This window comes from Gobius niger, assembly GCF_951799975.1.
Source record: "Gobius niger genome assembly, chromosome: 4".
NCBI lineage: Eukaryota > Metazoa > Chordata > Actinopteri > Gobiiformes > Gobiidae > Gobius > Gobius niger.
Window position 1 is genome coordinate 6,453,286 of NC_136855.1, and position 19,185 is coordinate 6,472,470.

General features: G+C 42.8%; 1 protein-coding gene across 1 annotated transcript; it reads right to left on the reverse strand.

Moving 5' to 3' along the window:
- Positions 1–10,422: 10,422 nt before the first annotated feature.
- LOC306962396 (apolipoprotein L3-like) lies at positions 10,423–12,835 on the reverse strand (the record flags this gene model as incomplete). The annotated part of the gene is made up of 4 exons (XM_079555516.1): positions 12,764–12,835; positions 11,669–12,181; positions 11,485–11,595; positions 10,423–11,281 (listed from the first exon to the last, which is right to left on the reverse strand). The coding sequence occupies exons 1-4, from the start codon at positions 12,772–12,774 to the stop codon at positions 10,423–10,425; spliced, it is 1,494 nt and encodes a 497-aa protein (XP_079411642.1). The 5' UTR covers positions 12,775–12,835.
- Positions 12,836–19,185: the final 6,350 nt, after the last annotated feature.

Here is a 19,185-nt window from a genome sequence, read left to right on the forward strand (position 1 = left end):
ATAAGTCTGGGCTCATTCTACACATTGGGACATGGCTGGAACATGTAGGGGGATGAAAATATTTAGTTTTAACATTTTAAAACTCCGTATAGTCCCTTTAAGAAGCATTGAATTGGACTGAAACTGGCATTAGATTGAAATGTTTCGGAAATGAAGGACATTGCTCAGCTATTTAACGGCAAAAGTTTGTCAAAAAGTAATAAAAATGGTAAGTTGTGCAGCAGTTTTGGCGGATTGTGCACATTTTTCAGCTCAGAAGTTTCCCTGGGCTTAGAAATGGCCCGTGTGAACTCCTGACACAGCGAGGACACCGCAAACTCACGAAATGGAGCCCACAACCCCCTTTTTACGTCTGGTTTTGTCTTTAGAGCTTCATCTCGGAAACAACACGACGTTTTAAGCACACTGAACAAAGCGAACACGACAGGCTTTTAGGTCAAAGTTCTTTCTTTACTCCAGCGGGATGTCTTTATAGTTTAGTGCCATGAAATTACGGGATATTTATGTTACACTGGGGGACGACTATAAACAGCTTTTTCCCCAGCAAAATGGATCTTTGTTTTTTTTTGTTTTTTTTTAAACGATTATTTACGAAGAAATGACAAATATTGAAATCTAGCTTTTTCAAAAATACCTCAGTGATAAATATTCAGCCGTATATTAGTAATGGATTGGAGTTTGTGGAACCCTGTGTGGGATGTCCTGGGACTGGGCGGCGCTTTCAGACCTCACTCCGACACGGGCGGCACAACGTGATCCAAATAAACCAACAAAGAACGCTACCGTGCGGGATATCCTGACGAATTGGTGGCTAAGTTTGAAGAGTTTTATGAAGGCGAGACATGGATGGTCAATGTGATGAGATTTTCTGCTAGTTTTTTACATTAACATCTTGGTTTACATGTCGGAGTTAAAAAAAAAGACTAAACTCACCCCTACGATGCTTACTTTATGACGTTATGGAGCCGGAGATATCAGTACCTCCAACATTGTGCGTATTCGTTCACAAGTATTGACATTTTTTATATCCATGTGTCCTGTGTGAGGAGCTCGAGCTGACGCTGTAATCCAAATATGGTCATTTCCTTTCTGGGAGAAACCTGAAGGACCAGTTAGATGAGTCGCACATGGCCTTTTTTTCCCCCCAAATGAAGTTTTTGTTCCACTCACGCAACACAACCTCTACTTTAGTGGCTCCACCCTCTCCAGACTTGGACTTTTGAACCTCTTAAAGCAGTACTAAGTAACGTGTTTACCTTAATAAATCCTTTCCGTAGTCCCTGTGGGGGTAATACAAGTGTTTATGGGATGATTGGAGGGTCTTTCATCTCCCCCTGGTGTCTCTGGCCAGAAAACCATGTTTGCAACTTGACTGCCACCGGACCGGAGCCACCAATACACACTAATGAAGTCACGAAGAAGAAGATAACATGCTAGCGGGCAAAGCTAACTGCAGGCTAGCGTCACTTTAAACAGTATTTACAGCCAAGTTTGAGTGAAAATTTTTAATTTCCATTGTATAATTGGATGCACAATTATTCCTCTGTCCCTTCGCCTTTTCTGTCAGCGTACGATTTACTCTCCAAGACAATATGTTAAATTGCAACATGCTATGACACCTGCAGTTGCGCTTATGGCCTCTAGGGGCAAGAGTTACTTGGTACTGCTTTAACTCCCACCTGAACCGAGCACATCTTCCTCAATTTGGCTTGACCCAAATCTAAAAGCTTGAAAGAAACAACAAAAAAACGTCTAAATAGCAAAAAAAAAAAAGAAATAGCCAAGAATGAGGATGAAAAAGCAACCAAATAAAGTGATAAAAATGCAACCAAAGAATAACAATAAAGTGACAAAATGTGTGACGAAAAAACAACAAAATGGGAAAAATAAAAAAATAAATAAAAAAATGAAAAAGTGACGACCACGCAACAAAAGAGCAACAAAAAAGCAATGAAAAGAAATGTCAAAACTAGTTGCGACAACACGGAAAAAACACGAGGAAAAAGATCCGTTTTACAGGTCTTGGCTTTGAAATGAGGCACTGCAGTGGCCTGTAGGCTGTAAACCTTTAGATTTGGGTAAAGCTGAACTGGAGAAAATGCACTCGGTTAAGGCCAGTGGGGATTTTGGGAAGTTTATTTGTTTTTTCAATAGACACATCTACAAAAAATTGTCTTGTGTTCAGACTAGAAAAATCCGTCAGAGAAAACCTTCAAAATACTGAATAAATAAATAAGCATCTCCCTTGTAATGCTCCGATATTATGAGTCATTCTTGCGTAGTTTTGAGCAAATTTAACACAGTCCATTCACCTTGGCCAGACTCTTTCACATTTCTGCGCTCAAATTGCTGTCAAGTGAGTGATTTTCAAAGGTTTTGTGATTCAGACAGTTGGCAGAAAACCATTCACTATATATTTATTTAGTTTCTTTCATTTTGCAGTCAGAGCGCTTTTCCCGAGTTAGCGTCAGCATTAGCGTTAGCGTTAGCGTCAGCGTCAGCGGTGCGTTGTGCGGCCCGTGCCTCCTCCCTGTCCCGGCGTGAGAGCCAGAGGAGACCGTTTGTTCGTGGAGTGAAGCGCTGACCTCGGATCAGCTCAGAGACCAGATATATCAGAATAAATGTTTTTATTTAAACGCGTCCTGTGTCCTGCCTCTGTTTTTCTCCAGTCTGTGTTTATCTGGTTAAACAGTTGGGTTCATCAGTCCACTGAATATTTACTCTTTCGCAAACCAAAGTTGAACAACTTGAGCGGAACACACAATGTCATGTGTGGAGGAGAAATAGAACAGCACACCAACATCAAACCCCTATCCTGACTGTGAAGTCTGGAGCAGGAATATCATGGTGTGGGGCTGTTTTGTTGCCTCAGGTTCTGGACAACGTGCTGCTATCAATGAAAAAATGTATTCACAAGTTTATCAAGATCATTTGCAGAAAAACCTGAGACATTTACAACATGCATGGAATAAGTAAGTGGACCCTTGTATTAAATAGCTGGCTGATCCTCTTTTGCAGCAATTCCTGTAGTTGCAGATGAATCTTGAACCATTGCCCTTTACAAAACTGTTGCAGTTCAGCGAGATTTCTGGGTTGACTTACTTACGCCGTCCTGTGAATGTCTACATGTAATGGCCAATAAAAATATAACATAATTGGTATTAGTTTAAGCAGACACTGTTTTCTCATTCTTCTGATTTTGATAAAGGTCAGACCACATTTTATGACCAATTCAGGTAGAAATGTGAGTAATTCCAAAGTGTTCACATACATTTTCCTGCAACTGTAGTTACCCCAACACGGATTATTTGTCCTATTTCCTTGCTCTTTTGGACAGGACTGATTCATGTGCCTTTTACAAGCCACCCTTTCCTTCTCCACCATTTTAGCCGTGTCCTCGGCTGCACTGGTAGATGGCTCGCAGTCAAAAGCCTTCCTCCTCTCTGACTTTCAACATCTGCTTTTTCTGTTCTTTAACCTTTGCAGCAGGAGATCTTATATTTTCCTCCTGTCCACTGCCCCAAACTTTGCGTCTTCCGGCCTGAACATTTCTATCCTCGTCTGTGTCCTGCACATCAGCGCATATTTGATAGTTTGAATAGCAGTGAAAGACGATTCTACCAAGGCACCATGGAAAATTGTCATGGCAGCTTTTACAACTTTGAACAGGCCAGGATGTTTCTCTGTCACACACTGAAGCCCGCCACTTGACAGCATCTTCTCCACCGAGCTGCCCACATTATATTGGAGGATCTCCATGTGACAGTCTGTATGTTCAGGCAGAAGATGACAAAATCGGTTCTAGTTTTCTCAGCTGCATAACAGTTTGTGAGTGTCCTCTTACAAGCGGGTCAATAGCGGACAAAGATTGAAGAGTTTCACTCTGCAATGACAGATTTTGTTGCATGTACTTGCCACAGGACTCACTGGTAAAGAGGTTTTTGATCTCAATGGATTTCCTGGTTAAATAAATGTTAGAGGACTAAACCAGGAGTAAACCTGGATTAAGCCAGGACAAAACCTGGTCTGAACCTGGACTAAACATGGACGAAGCAGGGCTCAGTGTGTTGAACTGAGCAAAGAAACACATCACTGTAATTATTCCTAGTGTGCAGGGATCGAGGAATACAACCCACAGGATATATCAAGTAATACGTCTAGTTACTATTACTTGATTGCACATTTCCTGCCTACTTCTACTTTAGTAATATTTTAATGAAGTATGTGTACTTCTACATGAGTAAAAATGATAGTTACTCGTTCCACAGTTAGAAAAACTGACTTTGACACATAAAATAGGTGTAGTTTGTGTTTATATACTTTATTCTTATTCTAATCGCATATGAGACCTACACATTTGTTCTTCTGAAACACTGAAGTGGCACCGAGAGCCCCTCACACCTGCAGCACGATGGAGGCATCACAAGGGGAGCTACAGGAAACAAGGAAGGGACAAAGGAGAAGATGGTAAAAGACTGTTGTGGAGCGTAAGGAGCTGTGCAGGAGGAAGAGGAAGAAGGAGGAGGAGGAGCTGACCAGTGCAGGACACCATGCTCTGAGACATTGTCAAAGGAGTAGGCTGTGCACCATTTCAGAGGATCAGAGGAGCACTGAAGGCAGCCAGCCACCAAAACCAAAACTACCTCCAAAAACATGCTGGTCAGGACACAGTTTGGTTGTATGGTTGTACAATGACAAAAACGGCACTTGCTTGTTTATTTACTCACTTCTAGCATAGTGCCTTTTCAACTAGAAATGGAAAAAGGGGTGGTGGGACTGCCTCTATAAGCATAAACACTCTTGCCACAAAACTGATTATATTTGATTAATACTTGAGTTTCGAGCACCACACAGTTAATTTTAGTAACCTCCCGATTGTATGTGTCACTATCTATAGACCGCCCAAAGATGTCCCCTCTTTATTAATGAATTCTCAGAGTTTCTATCAATTTTACACAGCTCTTTTAATCTGATCATTCTAACTAGTGATTTTAATCTACACATAGACAACCTCTTAGACCCCATTTCAACCGACTTTCTGAATGTTCTTAATTTTATGGACTTCAGACAACACGTCACGCAGCCAACTCACGAGAAAGGACACAGTCTGGACCTGGTCATCACGTATGGCCTGTCCACTACTGTGTCCTCTATCGTCCACTTGGCTGTCTCTGACCATTACTGCGGGTTTTTTAATGTCACCGGTTTGATTCAGCGAAAGTCCTCAGTAAAAACTGTGAGGAAACGTAATTTCACCCCTGAAGTGGCTGCAAAATGTATTGATGCTTTACAACACATTCCTCGGCGTCGTTGGCGTCGTTGCCATTGGCAACGGGCGCACTATTTAAACCGCAACTGGAACGTCATTTTTCACTGTCACTTTGACGCTCGACTGAGAGACTACACGAGAGGTCTGTATCGTCATTTCTCACCAAGTTTATGTCAGTTCTTTCTCATAGACACATTCAAAACGCTTTCTAACACTTTGTTCCTGTGCTTGTATGTCTTTTTTTTTTTCCAGATTTACGAACAAACGCTCAACTTTGATCGATCATGGCACCGAATCTGCACCCCTTCCCTGGTGGTAAGTGTCTTTATAATACTGTATATCAACAAATATTGCAAAAATAGCTTGAATTTTCAATGTTAATACCCGTTTTGTCCGTGTGGGGGCAGTGTGGCTTTTGCTAATGCTAATGTTTTTGTCAAAAGTGGTCAAAGTGGCTAAAGCTAATGAAACTGGTCAGGTTTAGTAACTTTCACTCGACGATAACTTTTTAGAGCATGGTTAATACCTGATAAAAATGGCTGACATTTATCAGTAGGAGTCCTAAGTAAAAGGTTATCCAGGAATTTGTTGGAAACATGAGGTAGTTTAGTTTCACGACGTCTTTTTGTCAAAAGTGGTCAAGCCCACGAAACGGTCAGTCTTGAGAGTACTTGGTAACTTTCATTCGTCTATTTCTATTTTGGACGTGGTTAATACCTGATAAAAATGCTTTAAATTCATCAGTAGGAATCTTAAGTAAAACGTCATCAAGGAATTTGATGGAAAACTGAGATAGTTTAGTTTCTGGGCGTCGAAAATCCTTGTTGTTTGATGTAAACCTTTCCAGCCCAACATTCTAAATTGGTTGATTATTTCTCAGAAATGCATTTGCTTTGCTTAAAAGTAGATTAATATTGGTTAACTTTTGATGCGTTTTTAGGTTTGGATAGCATTACCAGGTGCCCTGTAAACTTACACCAGAGATGCCAGCCTGAGGTCAGTCATATTGAATTACTAACATGAATTGGTTATTACATTTGTTTGTCATAATTTTATTCAGTGAATATTTTTGTCAACTACAATTGGACTAAAACTAAATTAAAAGTTGTTTAAGAGACTAAACCTATAACTAAAATGTCCAGATATTAGATAAAAATGTAAAGAAGAGACTAAAATCATCCAAACTTCCAATGACAGTTTGAAAGAGCCTCATGTCATTTACAGTCAGTGCCAAAGGAGCAGCTCTGAGCTTTGTTCATGAGGAGAAGCTCCATGAAGCCGAGGACCTTGATTCAAAATGATCATAATAAATAAAAAGTTTGTCTTAGATTTGGTCGACAAAATTTTACCCGCAATTTTAGTCAACTAAAACTCGAGTGAAATTGAAGAGAACTATTTGACTGAATCGTGTCTGAAATTGAATTGACTTTCCGTCAAAAGACTAGAACTAAAAATATGTTGTCACAATGAACACTGGTTGGTGCGAGTTGCTCATGTTTGTATGTTTCAGACCCTGTGGACGCTCCGTGGTACCCTCCGTGGGACGACCCGTGGGACGCTCCAGAGGAGGCGGTCGACGCAGACGAGGACGACGTAGGTGAGGTTCGTGTGCATTGGGCTCCTGTTTTGTTGCAGGTGGTCGTGCTTTCTGATGAAGAGGAGGAGGAGGAGGAGGACTGGGACGACGGGGACTCTGGCTATGGAAGTCTGGCAGAGGAAGAGGAAGATGAAGACCAGCGCCTTCCTGGAGAGGAGCTCCGGGCCCCTCCTGCTCAAGCTGTGGAGCCGGTGGGTCTTCCCCAGATCCCTGCCCCACAGCAGCGAGCAGAGAGCCCGTCTCCAGCCTTCAGCGCCTGCAGAGGATGCTCCAGGAAGCGCTTCACCGTCAGGACCTCGGTCAGCTCTCTCTTCCTGCACCCTCCCGTCCCGTCCTGGATTTGTCTTCAGGCCCTGCCCCGGACTTCCTGCCCCTCGGCGGATCCAAGCGCAGCAGGGATGAAGATGATGAAGACGAGGAAGACGACGCCAAGCGCCCGCGCCTCTCCTCCTCTGAAGACGGCTCCAACGGCCCCTCCACTGCAGCTGGGACGTCCGGGGGCTTCACCCGCTACTTCCTCTACCCCCACCTGCTCCAGGACCCGGATTCAGACTCAGACTGAATTTTAGCCTCTGAACTCCGGACCTGGAAAGTCCAGAACGGCGACATTTACCACCGTCCACGCCGCTGACCTTTGACCTGTATATGACCTTCACTTAGTCGTGTCTGCGTGTGCTTCAACACACCAAAAGACACGTTTCTGTAGTAGTAGCAGTAGTAGTAGTAGTAGTAAATCCACTCGGGGCAGAGCCCGGTTAGACAGGACCGCCCCATAACCAGAGGGTTGTTTTCCACTCGGGGCAGAGCCCGGTTAGACAGGACGCCCCATAACCAGAGGGTTGTTGGTGCGACTGCTTCTCTGTGTTTTCAGTCAAACTTTTCGATCTGATTTCTACCATAGCTGTGTGTGTTGTTTTGGGGCAGCAGTGGCTCAGCTGGTAGAGTTCGACCTCTAATTCAAAGGTTGGTGGTTCGATCTCTAATACTGGCAGTGCACACTGTCGTTGTGTCCTTGGGCAAGACACTTGACCCGCATTGTCCCCAGTGTAGATGTGTGTGGGTGAATGACTGACTGCTGTACTGTAAGGTAAGTGTGTCACACTTGCTGACTGTAATCAACTGTAACCAGGAGATTTGGGTTTGTCCATGAACTCAGCAGTTTGTGGGACACTCCCTACTTCCCCCGTTTCTCATGTTTTTGTTTGGTATTGTATTAACTGTATTAATATGTTTAATAAAAAGATCTGACTTGTCTCTTTGCACTTGATTTTGGTTTGCAAAAGAAACAAAACCAACATTAACCAAAATTAAAATGCCTTCCATTTACGACTGATACATGAATATTAAAGATGAATAGGACTGTGTTTTTGTCGGTAGGGTTGTGTGTGTTTGTTTTGTTTGTTTACAGGAGAAACATTTAGGAGTGATCGCCGCACCAGCAGAGGACGTCCTGACCCGACACCACACGACCGAGGAGTGACCTGTGATTTCTCAGGAGGCCACTGCTCTTTATAAATGGTAAATTGTCTCAACTTTATATGTATGTATATATATGTATATACTGTATATATATATATATAGAAGGAGCCGCTCACCCGTTCACACTCATTCATACACCGATGTGCACAGGTACTGGAGGCCAGGTGGGCCACTTGCCCAAGGACACGACGCTCAGGAGCCAGGAATCCCCCCTTCTGATCACGAGACCACCCGCTCGAAATGGTAAATGGTCACATTTGTAAAGCACCTTTACATCAAGGAACCACTCACCCATTCACTCTCTCATTCATACACCAGTGTACACAGACACCGGAGGCAAGGAGGGTGAAGTGTCTTGCCCAAGGACACAATGACGGCGTGCACCTGCAGGATTTGAACCAGTTCTACCATCTGCACCACTGTCTTCCTGTCTTGTGGGAAGTCACACGTCACTGACGTAGAGGAGCTCCGGCAGAGGTGAGGCGGCGCTGCAGCCGTGTCCCCCTGACTCTGCAGCGCCACCTGTAGAACACTTTGAGCAGTGATAAATAAACGTAAGTAAATAAGAATGATGATTTGTTTGTCTTTTTTGTTCTTCTTTGTTGTAAGTACAGTTTTATAAACAGAGCAGAGACAGGAGTTTTTTGTCAGTTGTACCACTATTACATTGCAGTGGTCTGGTCATAACAGGTTAGTATGTAGTTGTGAGACACAGAGAGTCGTCCTTGTTTTTACAAATCCAGTGATTCACAAACACCAGGGCTTCTTCAGGTGCTACAGAGTCAGCTGCCATTTTTGCCTGAAGATGGAACCAAACGGACACGGGCTCCCGGAGAAGAATCCGCCGGTCACACACAAACAGCTTTTTGTCAAGGAGGCAGGTTTATGGTTCTCCAATCACAGCCTTTGAAACACTTTTTAGATGTCGCGTTCAGTTGTAGAAATGTAATCAATCCTGGATAAATGATGGAAATAAGCAAGAATGGATGGATAAGGAGTAGGAATTCAGATTTCTTAGCAATAAAGGAAGCTGTTATTTCTGAAGAAATACTGCCCTCGTGTGGTTAGTATTTTATATTACACCCATGTGGCCACACTCGACAATGATCATTATGTTCTAATACTGTCCGTCAGATATTATGTTCACATTGAGTATTATAGAGGCTATATGCATTCTGCTATTTAGGAGCCAAAACGATTTTTTAAAGCAAAAAAAAAAAAAAAATCAGGATTCAATTGAATGGATTATTTTCAAATCACAGTAAAAGGCTTAAACTATATATATATATATATAGGCTATACAACCGTGAATTAACCCCGTATGCTCCGGACCTTTGCTTGACTTTTTTTTTTTTCATTTCAGAGCTTGGGAAAATGTTATTTGTGACCCCTGCCTTAAATGATTCCAGTCATTAGAAGCAGAGAATTGATCGCCGTTAGCTAACATGTCTTTAATGCATTTTTTTCTAAAGCTGGTACAGTCGGCGTACTCGTTTGTAGAGGAAAAGAAGATGCAGGCCCGTTCAGTTAAAGTCATCAAAATCAAAAGTTTTATTCCCTCACAGGTACAATTCTAAACACAAGCAGTTCTCTGAGCGTTTTTTTGTCTTTCCGTTGTAGCGACTGCTTACTCGGGGCGGTCTAGACCATGGTCTGGACGCGCTCCTATATTATATACAGTGAATGAATATGCATGGCGGTGCTTCCAGGGGTGCTCCTCTCAGCAGCTTCCACTCTCGATCTGACTCCAAGGTCACTCCATGACGCTGTTTTTCAGACTTCTCCTCGGACTGAGCTGACCCCCTGAGTGCACCTGTTTATGAGAACTTTCTGCAGATGAGCGATATAGTCTGGTCCGGGCAGCGTGTGCGTGTGGAGGCCTAAACCACCCAGTTTCATCTAAAACCCAGAGCACATGATGAGTACATTAACAATAATAAGTAAGATCAATAGAAGCACAGTATAAAAATATATGTGTATAAAAATACTTCCACAGTATTTAGCCATCAAAGATTGTAAATGGAAACTAAAGTGAAACCAAGGTTTGTCTGCACACAATCTGGACATGTGACTGGCCTTAAAAATAAAAAGGCTCATAAAGAATGAAACGTTTTTTTTCTGATTCTTTTGAACCTTTTTCAAGAGACCTGGCCATTTTCTGCCAAGAGCTGATTTCTGATTCCCACAAAGCAGCTGTGGCTCTGAGGCACTTTGACATCTCAGTTTCACTGCCTTTGGACAGAGCAATGCTGTCTTTGACAATGACGAACAAATCAACGCCAATGAAAACTGCATTAAGTGCAATAACTCCACCTCGAGCTGCTCTGGACATGGCCAGAGGGCCTTTGGCTGCAGCCTGACCCAGCTCAGGGAGCTCTGAAGCCAGCTTAGTAATTGAATAAGCAGAGTAACAGTCAACAATTGTGTCGATGTTCCTGCTCACAGCTGAAACACGTGATCCTGAAATTAATTCTTTCAGAGCTTGATTTTCTTGGTGTTTGAGGAAATGCTTTGTGATGACCTCGTTCAGACTGCTTTGGATAGCATTTACGTCTGCCATAAACTTTTCAAAGCTCTCATTGGCCTTTTTCTTCTGCTGATGGCTGACTCCTGCCTCTGTAGCTGCAGTGACTGCACTGTTGACCCCAGACAGACCTGCCAGTGTGGCCCCAGCCCCGACTAAACCCAGAGAGAGTCCTGCTGTGACCGGGACCAGAACTAAGCCTACAATGGACAGTATGCCACTGATCACTCCCACTGAGCTGCCCACCACACTGGAGATCTTTGCCCCTTTATTCAAGCTATCCAGCTGAGCTGCACAGGCCTCCAAACTACTGAGAACCTGCAGCATTCTGTCCTCGCTCTCTCTGAACTTCTCCATGAAGGTCTGATGATTATTCTGGAACAAGCACAGCAGCCGGACGTGCTCATCCATCCTGAAACACAGACACTTCTGTGACAAAGTTCTGGTACACAGTGTTTCTAAACATGTGGAAGTGCTGGTGTGCAATGAATGTGAATGAAGTAAGGAGGGCTATGGTTTAATGTGATGGAGACCGACTTCACAGAGAATGCTGTTGCTCATGTCGGCTGTCCAGCCTGTTCCTATGTTGATCTGACCACAGGGAGTTCACTATACCTGTATTCGTTGAGTTTGTTGATGTTGGAAAGCATCTTCTCAATATCATCGTCAGACAGTTCATCATTTAGAGCGATCGTAATGTTGTCCAGACACAAGTCATCAGGGAAGCTGTTAAAGAGGTCAGTGATTATCTTTACACAGAAAAGTCTAGTGTATTCACATGATGTTGTCTTTTTGTAACCTGTTTCTGAACCCGTCACACATCCGTTTGATGTTTGTGATGTACAGGTTCAGCTGAAACTGCATCACTTCGATATTCTCCAGTTTGGGTTTGAAGAAAGCCTCATTGTCTCGTTTGAATGAGAGCAGCAGAGGACAGAGGAGCTCAGACACATGTATAATCTTGTGAACTGAATTCAGATCAGCTCCTTCAGGCAGCTGTAAAACCTGGTTTTGCTTAAACACATGAGCTGAAGTGGCTGCCAACATCTCCACCGCGTCCAGGAAGAAGATCTGCATCTCCATCAGACCAATGCGAGTCTCCTTCAGCCCCATCTCCAGCTCCGCCTCGTTTCTGTAACCGCTCTCGGCTGCACCTTCTGTGCTTTGCTCTTTTACTCTTCTCAGTTTCTTTGACTCTGCCTCGCGGTGGCTGATCCACTCCGAGCTTCTGCTGATGATGAAGTCCTTCACTGTTCTTATGTAGCTGAAAGTGTATAAGAAGTACGTGTCCAGCTCCTCTTTCAGGAAGTCTCTGAAATAAACACAAACAGAGGTGAAAAATAAGTAAAAGAAACTTTACTCAAGCAAAGTTTATACTTCAGAAGTATACTTTTCAATCTCCCCTCCTGGAACCGCCACCTTAACGTGGTGGAGGGGTTTGAGCATCCGAATGATCTTAGGAGCTCTGTTGTCGGGGGCTTCGTGCCCCTGGTTGGGTCTCCCATGGTAAACTGGTCCTATAGGTGACGGGTCAGACAAAGAGCGGTTCAGAAGCCCCTTATGAGAGACCACCAGGCCCAATCGTGAGGCCGTCCTTCTGTGGACCCACCACCTGCAGGAGGAGCCACAGGGGCTGGTGCAATGTGATTTGGGCTCCAACAGCTGCCCCCACGACCCGGCAACGGAAAAAGTGGAAGAAAATGGATGGATGGATGGATGGTCTCTGATTGCTTAACAAAACATGTACGTCCTTTCAGGGGCTGTGAAAACTCAGTATGACTTCACTAAATAAATGTCAATAAATACTGTAGAAACATCAGAAAAATACACAAGTATATGAATTCCACCTGCTGATTACAGTGAAAATAAAATAAACAAAAGCATAAGTGCTCACCTCAAAGCCATTTTCCGGATGATCCTCCTCCTCCTGCTGAGTCTGCAGTGTTGTGAAAGAGTGTTGTGACTGCAGTTAACACAGACCAGCTCAGATGTATTTGTGATGAATATATCGGTGCAAAGACCTGGCGTGAACAGAACCACATCCTTCCTCTGCTTTTAACAGGATGCTTCGGCTATAGAAAACTTCATTTTCATTTTTTATTTCATATGTGCCAAACAGATGCAGTGTTAGGGAAATGTGTCTCCTGCATTTGGCCACCCGTCAATATCTAAGCATTTATTTTATTACAGATATTTTTAAATAACCAACTAAACAAACCTGACTGTTGCCAAATATTATACACTGCTCACAAAAACTTAGGGCACACTCAAAAAACACATCCTATATGTCAATCAATTCGATTTTGCAGTGCTTCTCCTGTTTCTCCGTGCACAAATGAGCAGATAGCAGTCCTGCTGCTGGGTTGTTGACCTCGGTCGGCCCCCCCCAGGTCTCCTGGTGTACTGGCCTGTCTCCTGGTATCTCCTCCATGCTCTGGACACTGCGCTGGGAGACACAGCAAACCTTCTTGCCACAGCACGAATGGACTTGCCATTTTGGATGAGCATCACTCCCTGAGCAGCTTCTGTGGGTTGTAGATGCTCCTCATGATACCTCTAGTGGTGAGAACACTGGACAAATGCAAAAGTGTCCCAAAAATACGGTACAAAGGATGAAGACAGGGAAATGGTCTGTGGTCAACACCTGCTAAACCATTCCTCTTTTGGAGTGATCTTGCTAATTGTCTCTCATTTCCACCTGTTGTCTGTTTAATTTCCACAACAACAAGTGAAACTGATTCACAATAAGCGTGGCTTCCTAACTGGACAGTCTGATATCCCAGAAATGTGACTGACTTGGAGTTACATTGTGTTTTTTGAGTGTGCCCTAAGTTTTTGTGAGCAGTGTATTTAAAAAATCCATTCTTTGATACCCACTGCAAAAATAGCGTATCTGTGTCGAGCAAAATGTTACACCCTGCGGCTTTAAAGCAACACCGTATAGAATTTTAAATAAATACATTTTAAATACTAGCGATTATTTTGTGACAGATATTTTCATCATTGAAAAGTACCTCAATGAAGTACAAACAAACAGGGGCTCAGCTCTGCTGAGACATGACTAACTAATTAGGTTTTCATCCAGATCCATTTACCCACTCCAGAAATAGCATATTCTGTGTCGAGCTGCTCATTAGGAGCATGTTTTGTACTGATGGCAACAATATAGTACAAAATGTTACACAGTGTGCCTTTAAATAAAAGTTTAAAAGAATTCATTACTTACTTTATGAGTGAAAGTTCAAGAAATGTATACACGTTTGTATTCTACTGAAAGAGGTAATTGTGCAGTATTTTAAAATAATTTTCTGTTTTTTAAGTTCATATTTTATATATTAGATCCATACATTGTAGACCTATGGCCTACAGGCCTTTAAACATGCAAGAAGTTTTGAAATGAGCCTTGAATTTGAATGAGAAGGTAACGTTGGGTATTATACAGGCTAACTGAGTATTTAACATTAATAAACAGTTTTATACTTGAAGCATTTCAAGCCTCTTCACAAACAACAGGAGCAGATACTAGAGTTTCAGCTCGATCTGCTTCTAAAAGTCATTCAGGTCTATCGTGTTATTTTAGGGCCTGTAAAATACATAAACACTAGGAGCACATGGCTAATTATACCAGAGCCTGTCCTCTCCTGTTCAATTCTTTCTGGCTCCTAAAAGCTAAAGGACAGCACAGCGAAGGAGACAAGGGAGCTTTCCTCAGCAGCTGCTGAAGCAGGTGTTAGCAGCAGGTTAGCAATAGTAGCCTAGCTTAGCGATAGCATCTGATCCTCTAAAAATGCCTGGATCGACATCCCAGTCATTAATGCCAATGGTTCTATTACACTATTACTCTGTCTGCAGCGTGTTCTCCATTTTCTAGATTCAGGGATTTCCTCCATTTCATTTCAATATTTCAAACATTAAGATCTTGTGCTTTGGTTTTGCATTTCAAACTTTCAAGGATCATTTCTGCCTTTTTCTGCTTTAGCGAATGGGAATTTAGGGAAATCTTTCTGCATAACTTTTCACAGTCTCTAGTTTTATATAATGACATGTTTGTTGTAAAGTCTCTAAAATCGCAGATACATATTTGTTTGGGTTTGTGGAGTGTAGATGTATTTGCTGCTGAAAGATCTGTCGCGTGAAGCACAACCACATCCTGCTTCTGCTGCTCAGTGTAATACAACACCTTTTGTAATGCATCACTTTCATTTTAGACCTCATCCTACTTTGTTGTTCTGGCCAGTGAAGTAATCACTCATAACCTTGCTTAATTTGTTTGTCTTGTTTCTTTTTACCTTGAGTTTTACAGCCGTCACAGGTAAAATTCTTTATAATTATCTTAATTACATCGTCTCCCTCCTCGTTCTGTGGCTGGTCCCAAATCCATGTGAAGATTTTGGCCATGGCCCCCCATGGCCCCCCATGGCCAAAATGGCGGTGCAGTTTCAAATGATTGGAGCGCACACAACAGCCTGAGGATTCCCAGGCGATCCGTGGCAAAAAGAAGCAAAAGTGGGCGGGGTGGAATACTTCAGCCATTCAGCTCAAACACACCAATATGATTTTAAAAAAAAAGACTCAGAGACAAATTTTGTGTTTTTTAATAAATAAACCGGATGGATTTCGTTTCCTGCAAATAAAACGTGCAACATTCAATTGGCTTTTACAAACAAAAGGCAAAGTCAGTGGTGAGAATGGACTTTTTTAAACCTGATATTGAATTCAAAACTTACAGAACCATTCAGTCCTTCCTTCTTTCTCCCTCACACTTCACTATTTCCTATTTCTTTGCTTCCTGTCCTCCATCACCATTCAGCTGTCCAACTGTAAATACAAGCAGCAGGTGTAAGAATATGGCATAACGTGTCGGCAAGATTCATCGAGATTCGAGATGGGACGATCTGAACTTTCCACTGTATGATCACAACAGTTATTGTATGGCGTTTTATGGGGGACCCGTGTGAAGCCTTTCTGCCCTGGGCCCCAGAATGTTTGTTTATGGCCCTGCGTCTTTATACAGAATTCTTTATTTCTAAAATACACGTTAGGTCACTCAAACAAGTGAGAGCAGCTGGAAGTTGGAACACATGTCAGTCTGGAAAAGTGCGTTGTCAGGCCACCACAGTATGACAGTGGACTATAAAATTATATTATAATGCGTAAAATGGAAAAAATAAATTTAAAAAATGCAATACTTGGGTTATTTCTTTGGGCGTAATGTTAGTAGTAATGTTAGATTAGGCGCCAATTCTTTAACCAGACATCATCCCATCACTAATCACAATCAAATCAGATCACCACAGTTGCCTCGATGCCTGCATTATTCTTCATTTTTCTGCAGAGAACAAAATACTGTGTCAGGTTAAACATGGTCTAAAGGGAGATTCCTGTTATAGTTTAGGAGTTCATATTTCCATCTTTCCTCCACTCTTTCTCCGCGTACTTTACCTTTCCTTGATATAAATAAAAACATTGGCTTCTGAGACGCTAACGCTGATATGAACTGGTGGCACGAACATATTTCATAAAATTCAAATTGATTTTCTGACATACTGTTCGCTGTTCGGCAAAAGGCATAAAAGGCGTAAAAACGAATAAAGCCGTGAGCAAAAAAACATTCAAATATTTGAACACAAAGTCAGTGCAAAAAACTTCATAGTGTCAAGTGTTCGATAGTGAAACAGGAAGAGCAGAGCAGGTTTCAAAACGACAAAAGGAGCCATTTGAGTTATACAGTTTTAAAAATGTGTTGTGTTGAATCTAGATGAAGACGTTTCGCTTCTATCTCCATTCCTTAATATGTGAAAACCTCTACTGCAATAGATAACAGATCGTGTTCACCAACTTCTAGATTAGCATGTGAAAACTTCAGTTGGAGCAGGGGTCGAGACAAAAGAAAATCTCCAAACAGAAATGCCCAAATGTTTTCCCTGATCCTTCTTTGGAAGTGACTGTGCTCACAAACCTGCCTCATTCATCTTACGGCTGAACGTCCTTTTGCCCTCACACTTTTATGAGACAGTCATGTGACCTTAGTTCATACAGTATGTGCTGAGAAAGAAGGCAATGAACTTTGTACCAGTTTTTGTTTCATGTGGATAGGTCTGGGCGTTACAGAGGTATTAACCATAAACAGTTACTGTAGTTCTAGAACTCTTTGCTGCTCCGACTCCATTTTAAATCATACGCTCTTTACAACATAGCAGCGTTCCATCCTGACCAGAGTCCATCAGCCTGACATAACATAGCATAAGGTTAGAATCAAGCTCCATGACCCCAGTAATGAAGCTGGACATCGATCACATTTATTTGTGTTGCGCGCGCTGACTACCTGACTACCAGTGTTGGAAATAACAGCGTTTATAAATAACAGTGTTAACTCAATAGCTATATGTGCCATTCGCCTCCACCACCTGTGAGGGGGCGTCACAAGAGGAGGCGACTGCACTGATGGAAACACGGCTGACATTCACTTCCTCGTTTACATTGCGCTGTCTTGCGTTCTTTCTTAAGCCTTAGGCTCTCACAGGTCAAACTAAAAACTTTATTTACCCCATCGTGAGCTAAACCATGTTCACGTCTCGAGAGAAAAAGAGCTACAGCGTCCGCTGTGGTGCGGATCGGCCCGCACTCGGCGTGAACGCGAAGCAAAACAAAAGCACATGTTCACCCCCCACAACCGCTCTCCTGGACGCTGAGTCGATCTGGTTGGAGGAAAATGTGTGTCTCCTCCCACTTAAATGCGCCAAGTCTGGAGTGACAAGATCACAAAGCGTCACGCTATCGTCTCCGTTTTGATGCACAAGATCGGGCCCTATCTCTGTTAGATTTCCCAGTAACGAGTAATCTAATTAATTACCGTTTCCTCCATGAGAACGGCGTTCCTGTTTCTGTCTGAGTAACGGAGATCATTATTTATAATGTTACCAAGGAGCAGCTTTGTTTCAGGAAGTGACTGGAGGAACTGTGACACTGATTGGCTGACAGAGTGACTGACAGCACAAGGGACCAATTAGGGGAAAAGTGTGTCCAACACGTTCAATGATTTAAGCCCCACGTGGTCTGTTGTTGTCTAAAGCTGGAGCAAACTTTTCAGTCGGTCACTTGAGCTGATATAATGGATGTATTTCATTATCTGACGACTTGTTTGGATGGATTTAAAGCTGGCGACAACCTAACCCAACGAGATGTCAGGAGCGAGTTACAGATGTTTATTTATTTTGTGGTTCATCTGCTGTAGTTTACACACGGTGACAGGTGTTCTGATGTCATTGCACATTTAGTACATGTCTTGTCTGCTCTTCGTCTACTGCGTAAGTAGGGCAGCACGGTAGCACCGCAGTTAGCACTTGTGCTTCACAGTTAGACGGTCCGGGGTCCGATCTCCACCAGGGACGAGGCCTTTCTGAGTGGAGTTTGCATGTTCTCCCCGTCGGTTTCCTCCGGGTACTCCAGTTTCCCCTACCACTAAAAACATGTACAATAGGCCAGGATGAATGAGAGTGCGCTTGCGAGTTCGCATTGGGGACGACGGATGTAAATTTTCCGGTGTGGCTTGTTCATTAACATGGACTGTCCCGACCAAATAAACCAATAAACTAAACTAAACTTAAAGATGTCAGATTTTACGGCAGGTCGTTCTTGTAGCTGTTTCCTTCTGATGAGATGAGAAGCGAAATGTTCTACACTTCAACTACAGAGTACAGAAGCTGACTCAAGACCCTTCAGTGTAGATGGACTACTCCTGTACGACTGAGAGCCGACACAGACACCTTCTGAGTTTGTGTCGTGGCTGAGCTCTGGGTCAGACTGAAAGCAAACACTGGTTCTGACAGGTTTATGTTTGCTCCAACATTTATGTTCTATATTTTATGTTTCATGTGGCTCAATGGCCCCCAAAAATATTCCTACTTTGTGAATCTATTCACTGACAATGGCGGTAAAACGATTCTGATTCTGAACTCAGTTACGAGTTACTTTTATCATACTGTAGCTCAGTTACCAGCACAGGTTCTTTAATGGAGAATTAACGGGTAACTGTCACTAATTACTTTTTTAAAGTAATCTTTCCAACACTGGTGACTACTATTGTTTGTACCAGCTCTGTTTTACAGTAGCGACAAAAGCCATTTCTTGTTGCACGCTACGACGAACGGCTTGAGGAGGTTCCGCTAGCTTGACTTTAACGTTATTGAAATCTCTAATCTTTACTCATTTTACACATCGACGCCCAGACTAAATATGCACTCGCTCCTGATGTTTAAAAACCTGCTGAGCTCTCCCGGGACAGTGTGTGTAAATGCTAACACTAGTATCATTGGC